Raw genomic sequence first — 16,104 nt, 5'->3', positions numbered from 1 at the left:
ACGGCATACAGGAGTAAGTTTATGTATTGATTTGGCACCTACTTCGATACACACATACATAAACTCGCCTATTTCCCACCGGGGTAAGCAGAGACTATGGTATTCCATTAGCTTCGATCCTGGCGAATTTCTCTTGCTTCCTCCACATTCATCAATCTTTTCATACACGCACGCCTGTTCAGAATAGATCGTACTAAACCTTTTCTAAGGACATCTTCAATTACCTACTTCGATACATAACATCAAAACCACAGATTCAACAACATTTTCATGTCGTTAATATTCATGGTTATTTATGAGTAGATACATTATCATAATATTTTATATACATTAACATAATATGTGCTTTATATAATTAAATGTGAGTCTGCGCGGGTCCTTGTTATATCATATCAAACACAAAAGTTACTTATAAAATATTTCAGCTTATATAAGCACAATTAGTCCGACAGCCTGTATAGCGCAGCGGTCAAACGAGTCGATTACCAAGAAATATTCTAGATTCGAATACCGCTCAGATCATCAAGAGAACCATTTTTTTAACAAAACTTATCGTATAGGTACATACTTATACATGTAAATGTATATGCTTCCGATAACGAAGAGTAATCTCCTATTCCTCCTAATTAGTTGGTGATCATGACGATAGGTAACGGAACGCTCCAAAGTGACGGAAATGAATTGAACTACAAATGCATTTTAAACTTCTAAACTCGCTCAGACTCCTAAACCTAATTAATTCCGATACAAACGGTAGTAAACTACGGCGGTATCAAGTAGGGAGGATGTAAACAAGAGGTTTTCCTCACAATAATAATAGCGCGCACAACGCGGCGCAGCGCGCAACGCGTTGTTCCCACGAATGGCGTACGATTGCGATCACAATCTGATAGCCGGCGATTGTTTACATCACACGTTAGGGGATTAGGAATCATATTGCCTAAGCATTATCCGTATTAGTCTCATTCCTACATTTTTTGAAATTTACGCGGTTATTATCACAATTAAAACACATATTGGTGCTGATTCCTGTCAATAACAAATATATATATTTTTTGGAAAAGAAACGGACGGATAATTGACAGGCATAAAACTTACAGAACACAAGTCAATTTTAGGCAGAAACCTAAAAAACCCTTCCAAAAATGTATATTGGCTAATAACCCGGCAGAATTAAGTTGACATCAGACGTAAACGGTTGCACCATCGAGATACCTTTTTCATTCGCCCGGGTTATACATTCATTATAAAATTAAAAGTTGTCAATCATCCGTCCCTTTCCTTTTCGACTGATACGAAAGTGACAGGTAGTATAACTTAAAATAGAATTGGGATGTGTGTGCAGGAATCGGGTTATCATTGCACATGCAACAGTATTGAAATGGTATCGGGAGTCTCATGTTTCTGAATTTAACGCATTAAGAACTCGGTATTATGTGTTTTAATTATGTTTTTCTTTCATTACAAGTATTATTATTACGTATTAGAGCGTGCGTTGGAATTACAAGAATTAATTCCATCATCGGGCAACTACACGTGGGATCGTACTTACGAAGCGCTTCGCTTCCTCCTTCCTAATACGAATGAGTAAGGTCTGGAATTCTATGTCCGCGAATCTGTTTCCCGAAAAATACAACCTGGATAAGACAGGAGGCACTTTTTAGGTAGGCATGTTCCCTCGAACTCATCGTCACTTACTGTGATATATGTGGTGAAATATTTACTTTTTATTGATAAAAAAAACCTATACTTGTTGCACACAGAGCGGGGCTGGCCGGGCGCAGTATTTGATTGCAGTTTCATGTAGGTACAATTTTAATTGTATTCGTTATTAAATACATACACACATAAGATCACGCCTATTTCCCTATGGGGTAGGCAGAGACCACGGAATTCCACTTACTAAGATCCTGACACACCACTTTCGCTTCTTCCACTTTCATCAGACTTCATGCATGCTCGCCGGTTTAGAGTTCTCTTGACCTGACCTTTCTTTAAAACATCCTAGATCTGATCGCGGTATGTACGCCTAAGCCTTCTTCTTCCAATCCTACCCCTTCACCCGTATCATAAATCTATTTCGTAAGTCTACTTTCATTCCTTCTCTCTAGATGTCCGAACCATCGGAGCATCCCTTTCTCAATGATGATAAAAACTAGAAGCTCAAATGTAGGCGGCACTACTGTTAAGTGTTCCTAATTTTAACAGTTCTCCATACTGTCCAGCTAAAATTCACGATAAATTACTACAAAATGTGGAGTAACGTGGAGTGTATCCCGTCTGGAGGATGAGTTACGAAAAAGAAAAGTCATCAGTTAGAAAAAGTCAGCTTTGATTGTAAATAAGATTTTCTATGTATTCTTTTCTATCTTTAGGGAATAAATATAACACTATGATTAACTGTAAAATCAATAAACGTTGCGCAAAGTATAGTATAAAAATATAACCAAAACATTATGTTTGTTTACTCAAATACTAAGTATGGGGAATTGATATAATTTAAGGACACTCAGCGACACCTGATGGGAGAAAAAGGTAGTTTTATCCTCATTATTAAGTGTAGTATTGCATTTATAATAATAGTGCTACAGGCTCTCTTATTATTGGGGTAATTCTTAAATAGTTTGCAGAGAACCCAAAAAAAATTAAAATATGTTTTTATGAGTTTTTATGATGCAAATCAAAAGTTTATGTCAAAAGCATATTTTGGATGCATATGGACAAGCTTAATACCCTCAGGAATATTAAAAAACAAGGGTAGAAAAACACGGTTGTGACATTTGTGCCTCGGTCGTGACATCACTAAACATGGCTGTGACACAACATGACATGGATGTGACTGTTTTGCATTTTTCATTGTAACTGTTGCTGTTATTTTTTTTGTCATCTTAGTTTTTTGTCTCAATTGATAGGAGCAATTAGGCAGTAAGCAAACACTGAATTGGTTTAATCAAAAGTATTTATTTGGCAATCTTCTTTCTGATTATGTGATACTTAACTAAATCACAATAATTGAGATCGCGTCATAAAAAACTTAGGATTTGGAAACAAAAACCTTTATACTTATTGTACATTTGCCGCAGATGGCATTATCTACTTGGCCGGACAAATGGGGAGCGCTAAAGGCTCTCACCCGGTACAACGTTTAAGGCAACAGGCCTGAGGGTGCCCAGTTGGGCGGGGTCAGTATCGGGGGTGCCCACCTCGGCTCAGAACGTCGTGTGAGAAGAAAAATATTTGAAAGAGTTAATCGATTCTAGAGGGTCGATAGCGATAAGCGCTGATTGAGGGAAGTCGTCGACCACGCCGGCGGGGTCAGTATCGGGGTCCTGAAGTGTTTGGTGTCGCGAGCTGATTGGCTGCCTCTATGGCCCGAGTAAGCGGGTCGTCGGGATCGTATATTACGTCCTTCGGACGCCGATACTTTTCATGAGGTCATGATCGGACGGATGCAAGTCGTGTAGATTTTCACCTTATTCCTAAGGGACAATTTACTACACTTGTTAAGGAGACAATGAAGACTGCCCATTACAAACGCGGCGCGATCGCGCACACGTTTGATATGGGCCTTAAAAGTAAGACTTCTATTTAAGACTACGCCGAGATATTTGACTTACTCCGCCCAAGGGATCGGCTTGCCAAACATCTTGATGACTTTAAGTTGACGGCGTGACCGTGGCGTGTTATAATAGCTTTTTGAAAAGTACACCGCTGCACTTTTCTCCGGGTTTACCTCGATTCTCCATTTGCGAAACCACTTGCCCAAGGCATTGGCCGCGCGTTGGAGAATTCCGGTCATCATAACTTGATCACGGCACGAAGAATAGATGGCTATATCATCCGCAAATAAAGCTAGTTAGGTGTTAGGGGATTTTTGAATGTCACTAGTATACAATGAAAATAGTAAAGGGGAGAGGACGGAGCCTTGTGGGACTCCGCCATGTATTGGGTGCGGTGACGAGAGCGTCCCTTCCACGCGGTAGCGAAAGGTTCGATTTGAGAGGAAGTCTCGTATGATGTGCACGAGACGGTCTGGCACTCCCAGTGAATAAAGCTTGTAGATCAAGCCGTTGTGCCAGACTTTGTCATACGCTTTCGCCACATCGAAGAAGAGCGCTCCCGTAGCGACAGGTTTTTTAAGTTTAACCTACTAGAGATATGTTCAATAATACGGTGCACTTGTTGAACGCAGGAGTGTTTGGTTCTAAAACCAAACTGCTCTAGTGGAATAAGACTATTGGATTCGGCGTAGTCCCGTAATCTAGCAAATATGAGCCGCTCATAAATCTTCCCCATGGTATTGAGGAGACTTATGGGGCGGTAACTCGAAGGTTCGTTTTTAGGTTTCCCAGGCTTTGGTATACCAATTACAATTGCTTCTTTCCACTGCTGTGGAAAGACGCAGTTGATCATGGCGACGTTGAATATGGCCGTTAGTAAACAGATGAGGGGAGCACCGAAGTTTTTAAGGACACGATTTGTGATACCGTCTGAGCCAGAGGCTTTTCGGGTATGAAGATTTTTAATGATATCTAGTACCTCTTCCTTAGTGACCTGTGGAAGAGAAGGATCGGTGGGAGGTACAGAAGCCCTACGCTGAACTTTTTCACCGTCGAGCGGTGCCTACGATCGATAGGGAGAGTGCTGGGCGAACATTGGGCTTCCAGACTGTCGGCAAGGCATTCGGCTTTTTTGTCATCGTCAAAAGCGGGGGGTTGGTTAGGCCTATTGAGAGGTAAAACCGTATCCTTTTGAAGAGACCTAGACAGGTGCCGGATGGCCTGGTAGTGGAGCTCAATGCCGCTCAAAAGGTTATCCCACCGATTCTGTCGCATGTCATTAATACGTTTTCTTACAGTATGCTGCTAGAGACGCAAATGACGGCGACATTCCTCGGTGCGATTGGAATCATATGCGCGGGTGGCTGCGTTTTTCTCCGTTGGCAGATCACGGATATCGGTAGGCAGTTTCCAGCGATATGGTCTTCCATCTCCGGAACCTGTTTTGAAGTTTCGTTCAAAACTGACCTCACGTGATCCGTGAGGGAGTTAATAGCTGTCGAGGCCTCCTCTAAGGAGGTTATTTGTACTGGGAACTTCAGGGCCAAGATCGTTGCTATTCCAGGTAAAGACCGTGTTTCCTGATATCACGCTATGATACTTCTTCTTAGTAAATTTAGCGTAGCCAGGGGTATCAGGGTTGTCGTTATTTATACTAACAATTTGACCTACAAATATTTCTCCTTGAACTCAGTGAGTTTCGTTCCAATCCCGAAATCCACTTCCGTAACAATACCATACAACCGCCTAAAAAACCCCTGCCTAGTGTGGCTATGAATAAATTCCTTCCAAATATCTTGGAAGAGGCTCTTGCCCAGTACTGGGATCTATATGGACTAGTAAAGTAAGTACTCGTATGTAAGCATATCAAACAATAATATAATTTATAAATAAAAGCAACAAAACCCACTAAATTATTGAAATAAAAAATAATGTCACGATCATGCATTGTATGTCACAACCATGTGTTTAAAATGTCTACGGCTGTGACATTTTTATCATTACATGGTCGTGACAATTTGAAACGTGTTCGATATAACCCAAAAGCTATCCACGATACTGCAAATCTTAAGTAATTATTTTAAACTACACTGTATGACGTGCATATTATATTTCAAACAATAGTGTAACACTGATACTTAAGTTTAAAACTCTAACACGGCGTTGACGAGTTAAGGTTGTCCTTTTTTTAAAATGTAAAAGCAGATTGATTTTATACTGGTCTCAACGCTCTTAGCCATTTGCAATATTGACAAGAACATATTGTTGCCGTTCTAAAAAAACTTAGAAAGGGTTGCCAATGTCACAGATTTATTTCTACAGAGTATTGTAATTTTAAAGAGTCGCACACGGTTGTGACACAAAAACTGCTCACAAAATGTATGTTGTTCAAAATCATTAATAGTGTGCATTATTTATATATTTTGTTAAACAGTCTTATAGAACAAAGGTTCCTCTTGCATAGTTATTGTAATATTTCGAAAAATAACATGCCACATCTTCAGAAAAAATAATTTTATCTGCAATTCTGGCAATCTCACACGACACGTTCCGTGACATTTATGACTTCTAATTTTTTTAAATATAATATCTAATAATTTTATGGCAAAAATTATATCCGGACACGATACTAGAAGTAATTACCTAAGTAAAATAATTCAGGGGTCACTGATTTTCCTAAAAAACATATACAATTCTTACAACTCACAAAAAAAACGTAAGAATATGGGGTGGTAAAGTATAGTAACAACGCATGTTTAGTCACGCAACGTATCACTTGCGTACTATCTACACGTTTCACGCCTGTCTTCACCTTCCCCTTATAATGGCAATGGAAAAATTCATGTCTTTAAAAAAAAATATAAAAAGACAAGTCTGCTTAAGTGAACTATAAACAAAGAGATAACTATTTCACTTTCAAACTTTTCAAACAAGACTAGGCATATTACTAATGATTCTTTTAAAAAAAAAACAAAACGTATTATGTTAAAACGCTGTAGTAAGTCGTTCAATCACTCTAATTCCAAGCTCTAATTAGAGCAGCGCAGGTCAGATGGTTTAGTGTGATACTGATTAGGTCAATCACCTAACTTCGTCATAAATCTACCACTTGTAGCTATTAAGGTTTTTTCGACTATAGAAACCGGTAAATGTACATAACAAAAACTTGAAAGGATTTGAATAAATTTATAATAAAATTACAATTTATTTTATAGCAAAATCTATACGAGGTATAAAGAGAAAGTAAAGGTGCATCCACACCGGGAGCATTCGCCATGTAACATTTATAATTCGATTTTCGACATGAAAGAAATTCTTGCTGATGTAATGATCAAATCTATAACATTACAAGTTGCGCACAGTAATGCTCGGTTCTCCTCCCTCACTGATGTAATGCTGGGGTATGTAATGTTACATTGCAGGCTAATACTAGCGGTGTAGGAGCACGTTTAAGAGAACACGCTAAAATCTACATTCACTAGTCGCATCGGTCCCGTTCTATTGCCTTATAAAACACGTATAAAACTGACTGCGTCCGTGCGTTACCTTGAACAGGTAATTAATTGAGCTTATTGTTATTCAATTGCTACGTACTGCAGTTATACGCTGCGTACTTAGCTGTGACGTCACAACCTTCCATCTTAAAGCTAAATATATTTCGGAATGCACACAAAAACATAAACAGGAAAACGTGTTCGGAATTCAAAATATAATTCGTGGAATCTCCTTTGCAGAGGAGCGGAGTCGATGTATGGTTAGACTGACTTCTAAACTGATCGTCAACGGTTTTAGTCTTGGACGAAATTATCATTCTATACTGCGGATAATATAATTATTGCCTGTTTTAAGTCTAGGTGCAATCACTACATTCTGCCGAAGTGTATCTGATTTTATGAGAGTATGCTTTGTAAACATACAGTAAGTAAAGTACCTATTACAATCAATGATTTGTGCTTACTGAAGATTAAATGAAAATTTATAGATTGGAACCATAATATAGGGTTGGTCTCACATTGTCTAGGTAGCAATATGACTACGTGTATTAAAAATGAATAGGTTTTTGCTAGGTAAACGTGCTCCACCCTAGTCCACATCGTCACTTAACATGAGGTGAGACTGTGGTCAAACGTGAGCCTATATTACTTTAAAAAAAGCGATTAGATATCATTTTACCTAGATCTTATATTGGCCTCATCGTAAAATGATCGCAAAATGACTACATAATAGTTAGTCTAGTTTGTGTTTTGTTTTATAAATGTACAGTCAAATGAAACTGTATGATGTTGATTTTTATATTCGTACCAGTGTACGAAGTCGTCCAAAATATTAGGTAGATACCTATTACTACCGCCGTAACGGTATCATAAAAACTGGTTTGATATTATATTTGTAGATTTTTTTTTGTGTTTTTTGTTGATTTTGACGAAGCATGTGGTGGATTTAATTATGTTTTTTTTTACGCATAATTTATATTTCAAATATTGTGTTATTACCTACTTGTCTAGTAATTTTGTATTTCTAAAGATGTTGTTCCTTAAGCTTAGCTTGTTTCTAATACAGCTTCTTATACCAACCGATACCTTAAACGAGCGTTCACACGACCTTTGTTTTCATACTTTTAGGTGCAACACGCAAACAGATTAACTCACACAAAAAATCAAGGACTCCGATACCGACACCGCTGGCGTGGTCGACCCTCATTCAGAGCTCATTGCTCTCGGTCCACTGGGGTAAATCTATAGTAATAAATCATTTCCAAAAATACATAAAACCTTCTTAAGTTCTATCATATTCTAAGCAAATCGTTTAACATTTTTAAAAAAATACTCCGCCACGCTGCTCCACTGCGAGTTGATGGAGGCGTTTGAACTAGTAGCTCATCCATTGGCAGGTGTTTAACAATTCTCAAAGGCCTCAAACTTAGGCTATATCAACAGTGGCAAAACAGATGATGCGCGATTTTACGTGTCTTGGCGAAGCCCGATATGATAAGTACTAAAACTAAACTAATAACTCATTGGTGCAAGTTCGGTACCGGGGTTCGAACCAGCGCTCCCAGATTGAGAAACAAGCCGGGGTGCCACAGGACCACAGACTATAATACAAACAAATAAAACAAACTCACCGTGGCAAGTATTTCGTGCCGCTTGCGTGCCTGCAGCATGGTGATCTTCTGCACATGGTCGAGGGCCGTGTGGCGGAAGCAGGAGCGGGTGGCTAGCAGCAGGTTCACCACCTCCTCCACGTCTTGAGGCTTGTGACGTGACACCTGACATAGCCATCGGATTTTACTATTTATTTATTCATTTATTACATTTGCAACATAACATAAATCCATACTATAAGGTCTTAGGGCTCAAAGTCCTTTCAGTGACACCTGACATATTCATTGCATTTTACTATAAGGTCTTAGGGCTCAAAGTCCTTTCAGTGACACCTGACATATTCATTTCATTTTACTATAAAGTCTTAGGGCTCAAAGTCCTTTCCCCCATGGATGTAAGAATACATGAAGTGCCGACTCCACTGAGTGGGAACTCTCGGTCGGTAAATATTTAAATGATTTTTGTTTTTATAGCACTCACAAGACAAGAGTACAGCTCTTAAATAAAGAGAGAGTGAGAGAGAGAGCACTCACCCGTCCGTCGTTGGTCCCGAATACTACTTATTGATGTAAGTATGTAGTCGTTACATGAGCCATGTCAGTGGCCTTTGGCGGCTCAATAGTAACCCTGACACCAGGGTTGATGAGGTTGGTACTCCACCTCACAACCCACACACTATCGGCTTAATGACGATACATAGATGGAAAGAATTACGCATGTACAGGAGGAGGACCCGCTGGTGTAATGGTTAACACGGACACATTTTTTCATTTCATTACACTTTGTTACACAAAATGAAATGAAATGAAAAAATGAAATGAAATTTATTAGCTCTAGAGTGGTACAAAAGATCTTAAATATACGTACATTGGTATGAAGTCCTAAGATGGATAATATGTTAACTTTATTGCGCGAAAAGTAATTAATAGTTACGAACCTTGTCTACATGACAATGTGCGCTTATCGCTTATAAGTGAGTAAGAATATAATATTATGAAGAAAGTTTCATTTCTGCAATAAATTGATGACTCTGGCGTAAATGTTAGTGTGGCTCTGTGTACTACAAAAGCAGTTTATGATCTGCGTGTATGAATATAAGAACAGTTTGTTTATTTAGTTCTTCTTCTCTTGTCTGGGTTGTGAGATCAATGACTAACCTCATCAACCCTGGTGTCAGGGTTACTATTGAGCTGTCAAAGGTCTCTGACACGGCTCATGTAACAACTACATACTTACATAAGTATATAAGTATAGTAACCGGGACCAACTGCTTAACGTGCCCTCCGAAGCACACGGATCATCTTACTTTCGGACAACCCGATGATCAAACTGTAATGTCCTAACAAAATATAGGCATTACAGCGTCATTTTGTGCATCTCAACTCCCAACTCCCAACGCTCAACCCCTGGACCATGGAGGCCGTCAAGTTAATTAGTATGTATGTTTCGAAACAAATACAAAACAAAACTCACCTGAGAATTCCTATTTAAAGCTATATCCAGATCATTTGAGATTTTTTCAAAGTGGTGCTTGCTTTCCTTTACGCCTTTAATATCACTGTAAAAAAAACCTATTTTAGCCAAAAAGAGACTTTTACACAGGATGCGCTGCGGCGCCTGTTAACGTCATTCATTATCAAACAAATGGGTGAATCACTCCATTTACCTTTTATAACAGGACATACTAACAGTAACATATTTTTATGTTATTTTTTGTTATCAATTTCATTTTTTATTTTAATGATGATAGAGCACGACAATAATAGACGTTATTCCATTGTCATATGAAACAAAATGTGCTAGGTCATTGTGTTGGGGTGGAAAAACAAACACCCTGTATAGATAGATGTGTTTATGTGACTACATTCATGCATGACACATCAAGTGGCTATCACATGACTAACAGCTGGGTGTAAATAAAACAATAATTAGATTTAGAATAATCTCTGCTACACTTATGGCTTCTTGTGAAATCTATAAATAGTTTGACACTGCTATAGGTCATAAAAAAATATTGGGTAGTTTCCTAGGTTAAAGATAAAATATGAAACTCTGATTACTAAATACAGACAGATCTAAAGGTGACAAAAACATTTTCTTTTCTGTAATTAAATTATTTAAATTTATGAATTTTAATAATAAAAATTTCATAATAAGTACGACATTCTGTTACGTTTATCTATGACGTGACAGGTTGCTTTTTCATACAAATTCCATAGTAATTTCATGTTTTAATGTTTAGTAAAAAGTAACTGATTTGATTACTTGGAAACTATCCTATTAGTAAGTAATAGTAAATATTCTACTCTATTCTTGTTATTGCATTAGAATAGAGGGTTTGGAAGTAATATATGCAATGGATTGATATAGTGTGGGAGATAGATGCCAGTGGCACGTAGGAACCATAAAAAAGAGAGAATCATCACTGTGCAACCAAAGCATAAATCTAGTCTAGACAATGTATCTACTTAGCATATCCCATTGTGTTACAATAAACTAGCTATCAGTTTGTCAAACATGGCATTTCTAGTGAAATTACTTTGATGTCAGCAACAGGAATAATACAATGTAAAGAAAGTCAACTCTCTGTTCCCAACTAGCGACTGAGCTAGGTTTACCTCACTCCCTCTCAAATAGAGTTTTGACTTGAATCATATGGTATCAGACGTCACACATAAACAGCGCGTGTAAAATTAGGTTGTTTGTAAGAAGTGTCCGAGATGTGGCAATGGTCTATGGAGTGTACCATGTTAGGCATCCACCTTGTAGATCATATAAAAACGTCGAAATTCGGCAATGCAATAAAGTCGAAGTTGTAGGTATACAAAACACTAGGCTTAAGTAGAGATGGGCAGGACAAGACGGGAAGACAACAGATGCACTAAGGTTGTCAATGAATGGTGGCCAAGAGATGGTATGCAATATCGAGGCAGACATGAAAGAGAGGATGCCTATACTCAGCAGTGGGTGGATACAGTCTGAGTAGATACCATATGAACTTAAGAGCTATAGTTTACTTGAATATGATGAACTGTTATTATAGCTTCATTGTTTTGTTTTAATTATACTCTACTAGATATAATATAGAGATATATTATGTTAAAGCAACATAAAAGAGGCATTGACACTCTGATAAACAAAATAAATAATATAGGTAGGTATATATATGTATACCTCATCTTGCTAAGTGTCAGATATATTATTATCATTGAGAACAAACTCACATAAGGATTATTTATGGAATGTGATAATAGTTATTATCAAGCATAAGATAAGTAATTTACACTAATTTTCATATAATACCTCTTCGATAAGTATGACTAGTTATCTGTTGCGCTTTATTGTCAAACCTTAATGTGTTTTTCCCAAACAGGAAATGTTTTAAAGATACAGTTTAGATTACCAAATGATAATTATTTAATGTTCCTTAATTTAAAAAAATTTCTTTATTCTTAGTCAATTAAGGATAAATTCTACTTATATCACAAAATAGGGAGTACTAAGCTTTCTGATTCTACCTTTATAAAGGTAGGAACACTGGCTAAATGATTTGTCTGGGAGAAATGTAGTAGTGAGTGTCGGCAATGTGAAAAATTTAAAACCATTACACAGCTATTGTGTTACGTGTGAGCAGTTCACCAGTGATAAAAAAATATACTTACACTTTTACGAAAGCAGTGAGATTTTTAACAACAGTCCTGGATGCTTGGTCCAGTAGTATAGAGTGGAACTTGTTCATCTCCTGCAGCCCATGGATCATGCGGTTTAGTGTCGCCATCACTGTTGGGTCCTCAGAGAAATTGCCACTCAGGTCCCATAGGGCATTTGTGAATGCACTGCAAAAGAACAACTATTTAAACAATGTCATGAAAAGGTTTTTTGTTTACGACACTAGAAGTGCATGCATCAAACACATCTCAATAACAAAGAATCACCACAATATTTCTTAAAATGGCCCAGTCAATAACAGTCAATTTGGCCAGTAACGTTAGTTTAGTTACAAAGAGAGATTCAGACCTGAAAAATAAGCTAAAATAGAAAGTAGTTCAATCCTCACCCTCTATGACTCATGTATGTTTTTCCCGATTCAACCATAACAGAACAGGCTTTCAAAACCTTGTCCAGTTTTTGCTCCAATGATTCGATGCTCGCCTCCTCGGTCTCCAGTTGCTCCCTACGACATATAAGGAACGCTTACACAACAATCAAACACACACAACACGTACGAAAATTCACTTTCTACCCATAAAAAACAAGCACAACTTTCGTTGATTTCACACGCAAATACCTAAACTTAGGAGAATCCCTTAGGCACTCGTCAAAATCTATTAAGGGCTTCATTGTTGTAGTGGGAAGCGTGTTTTCTCCAGCAATACGTATTATGAAAATATTGTCTACAACATTTTTTTGCAAACGAACAATAAATCCACCTTCCACCTTCTACTTTTTCAACTGACAGATTGACTGACAACTGACAATCCAATGACAGTTAGTGTTGTTGTCTCAGAACAATAACTGAGGTTGTTGTCAAGTCGATGAATTATCGAACTAACTTATCGATAAAAATGAGATCGATTTAATGCGAATGAGATATCACGTGTATCGTGTATCCGAATTATACACAAATGTCATTGTCAATGTCAAACTAAAATATGTAAACAGCACAAAAATACGGCTTATAATCAGAAAACAGTGGAGTAAATTTGTCGTGTTTCTTGACTTAAAGGTGTAATAAATGTATAAGCAAGTTTAATAAGGTACATATTTTTAGAATTTACTTTACGCTGTAAAATTTTACATTTTGTTCAAATGAAACTGTCACTAATTTATCAATGCAGCAGGTAGGTCATCTTGTGAACCGGATCTAGAAAACAAGTTTAATTCCTTCCGATAAAATGAGCACGAACAGTCAGAGCGACGTATCTACCTCCAACAGCAAAATCCTGAAGAACGACCATATATTGACAGTCCTAATATGTGCTCTTTCAATACCACTTTCAATGTCCATGTGGATTGTCAACATAATATACTCGAAGTTTCTTATGGAACACGAAGGTCTTGATGGTAAGTACCTGTTTAATATGCTATGACCTGAGGTCATTGAACCATGTTGTTTACAAAGTTCAATAGTGTATTTCTGCAACTTAATTATGAATATATTTTATGATAAAATTATTCAACTTTGTACCCAACAATTTGTATTTACCTACTAAGTAATTAATTTAATTATACATAGAGATGAATTTTCTTTTAGATGAAACAACAGAATTGTGACTAAGAGATATTTCTTGCAATGATATGAAATTACTGCAACATATTCATATTTATTAATCTATTTCAGAGCCTGTAGTAATATCTCCAGCACGATGGCTTGCTTCCTGCTTTATTCCCATAATTATGGCCATATATGGCTATAAGAAAAAGAGTGTGAATGTAAGCGGCGCTCTGTTTGGGCTGGGTGTGGCATTTGTGCTGACCCTGAGCAGTTTCACCTTTCTGGCTGCTCTCTTCACAGTCTTCATCACATCCTCTAAAGCTACAAAGTTCAGATTACATCTGAAGACTAAAATTGAGGAAGATGTCAAAGAAGGTATTTTATTCAATAACAAATGAATAAGAACTTTTAAAACTATTGTTTTGTTCCTATTATTATTGGTTTTAAAGAGAAGAGTAGGTCAACTTTTAATTAATTTTTTTTATTGCCTTTGTGTTGTGTGTCACTGTAATAAATAAATTAATTTATAAGACAATTGTAATATAAGTAGGCTGGGAGTCAAATGGTTATCACAAGAAATATATATGTCAATATCAAGTTGTGTAAGCATTGCTTTGAATATTAATAAAACTGATAATAACTTGTAGGTAGAAATGTTTTTGTAACAAAGCTTGTATCACTACAGTATATTTGTAAATATAGGTGAAGGTCAGAGGAATTGGATTCAAGTTCTTTGCAACACTGGGATGGCAACACAGCTGGGTTTGCTTTATCTACTGGATGTTGGCGCTTCTGAGAGGCCAATAGACTTTGTGAAGGACTACAGAGCTTCATGGCTCTCTATGGGAGTTCTTGGTAAGTAGAAACTATATGTGTCAACATTGCACCATGTTAGTGTTCTCTATTGCCTTCAGCATTTATGAAAATGGACTTTAACTTTATAAGAACTTGTTTTTTTTTTACATTTCCAGGTGTATTTGCGTGCTGCAATGGCGATACATGGGCATCCGAACTGGGCACAGTACTTTCTAAGTCTGACCCATATCTAGTTACAACTTTCAAGAGAGTTCCAAAAGGGACAAATGGAGGCATAACTGCTGTTGGAACTTTCTTTAGTACAGTTGGAGGCTTTGTGATTGGGTTGTCTCAATATCTGGCAGTGTTATACTTTGCAGATAGGAGTTTACTCATGTATGCCCCGCCACAATGGCCTATGATTGTTCTCGGAGCTGTGGCTGGATTCCTCGGCAGTCTCATTGACTCAATATTGGGAGCCACATTGCAATATTCAGGTAAATATCATTTGTTTGGTGTGTGGTAAATAAAGATTTATCCATCTATTGCAATACAAACAAAAACCTTTAAAGGAACCTTATTGTATAATGATGAGATCTTGGCTAATATTTGTTTCGTTATGTTTTCAGGGTTAAATAAGGATGGGAAGATTGTGTCATATTCTAGTCAGACTGTAAAATATATTAGTGGCGTAAATGTTTTGGATAATCACAGTGTTAATCTTATTACAACTGTTATAATGGGTATGCTCTTGCCCACAATAAGCAAAAACTTATGGCCCCTGTTTTAAATATCAAACTAAGTAAGAATTTATTTGTTGAAGTCACTACCATGCAGCTGAAAAGAAGCATCTAGAGAAAGTATGAATAATCTCTAAAAACTGGAAGTACTTAAAAAAGTTTTAATAAATTGTAACTAAATTATTTTCTACATTAATAAAACTATTTCTATAACCTCAAATAACTAGTTTTTCTATGTGTTTAAAAGTGTTAAAAGTTAGAAATATAAAATATTTGTACTTCAAAATATGCTAGCTGATCCTACGGAAAATTTATTTATATTCTATATCCTCTCCACTTGGGCAATAGTGCACATTTAGGTTTTTTAAATTGCCGCCATTTCTCTTGGACAGTTTTTGCTAGTGAAACTAATGATCCATCCATAACCAAGTTGTGTATCCGAATTTCACAAATATGGATTCTGGCAGAAATACAAGGTGTATAGATTCTTTGTAGTTTTATTTTATTATTATTAAAGTTTTCCTTCGTGATTACTGATTACTTCGCAAACTAGTGATACTTGACTTTTATAGAAAAAAGACAAGACAAAACGAATTGAAAAATGGCCAATGTTCTTTGAAACTAGGCCAAATTCCTTAAAAAAACTTGCCTTTGCCTGTCCCCAAAGGGATAAAAAAGTTAAAAAAAAA

General features: G+C 37.0%; 2 protein-coding genes across 3 annotated transcripts in view; one reads left to right on the top strand and one right to left on the bottom strand.

The window, feature by feature from the left end:
* Nucleotides 1–13,116, bottom strand: part of LOC126371955 (arf-GAP with coiled-coil, ANK repeat and PH domain-containing protein 2) — a 36,861-nt gene extending 23,745 nt beyond the window's left edge. The window contains exons 1-5 of the mRNA XM_050017422.1: nt 12,954–13,116; nt 12,723–12,839; nt 12,328–12,501; nt 10,139–10,223; nt 8,686–8,829 (exon numbers count right to left, since the gene is read on the bottom strand). Coding sequence (XP_049873379.1) covers nt 8,686–8,829; nt 10,139–10,223; nt 12,328–12,501; nt 12,723–12,839; nt 12,954–13,006 — 573 coding nt within the window. The 5' untranslated portion in view covers nt 13,007–13,116. The remainder of the gene's footprint in view (nt 1–8,685; nt 8,830–10,138; nt 10,224–12,327; nt 12,502–12,722; nt 12,840–12,953) is intronic.
* A 188-nt stretch (nt 13,117–13,304) lies between these two features.
* On the top strand, nt 13,305–15,863 carry LOC126371957 (transmembrane protein 19). Of its 2 annotated transcripts, none has more exons than XM_050017426.1 (6): nt 13,305–13,422; nt 13,504–13,729; nt 14,007–14,255; nt 14,583–14,735; nt 14,852–15,172; nt 15,305–15,863. In XM_050017426.1, the coding sequence occupies exons 2-6, from the start codon at nt 13,561–13,563 to the stop codon at nt 15,463–15,465; spliced, it is 1,053 nt and encodes a 350-aa protein (XP_049873383.1). In that variant the 5' UTR covers nt 13,305–13,422; nt 13,504–13,560; the 3' UTR covers nt 15,466–15,863. The 2 variants fall into 2 exon arrangements, with proteins under 2 accessions (XP_049873383.1, XP_049873382.1); XM_050017425.1 differs by having other exon boundaries at nt 13,317–13,422; nt 13,507–13,729.
* Nucleotides 15,864–16,104: the final 241 nt, after the last annotated feature.

The sequence above is a fragment of the Pectinophora gossypiella genome, chromosome 13, assembly GCF_024362695.1.
Source record: "Pectinophora gossypiella chromosome 13, ilPecGoss1.1, whole genome shotgun sequence".
Lineage (NCBI taxonomy): Eukaryota > Metazoa > Arthropoda > Insecta > Lepidoptera > Gelechiidae > Pectinophora > Pectinophora gossypiella.
The sequence above is the reverse complement of the archived record's forward strand: the minus strand, read 5'-3'. Positions and strand labels throughout refer to the sequence as shown.

Coding starts and splice junctions, on each gene's coding strand:
- LOC126371957 (XM_050017426.1), top strand. CDS start 13,561: ATGAGCACGAACAGTCAGAGCGACGTATCTACCTCCAACAGCAAAATC. Junction 13,730..14,006: donor GGAACACGAAGGTCTTGATG/GTAAGTACCTGT, acceptor AATCTATTTCAG/AGCCTGTAGTAATATCTCCA. Junction 14,256..14,582: donor TGAGGAAGATGTCAAAGAAG/GTATTTTATTCA, acceptor TTGTAAATATAG/GTGAAGGTCAGAGGAATTGG.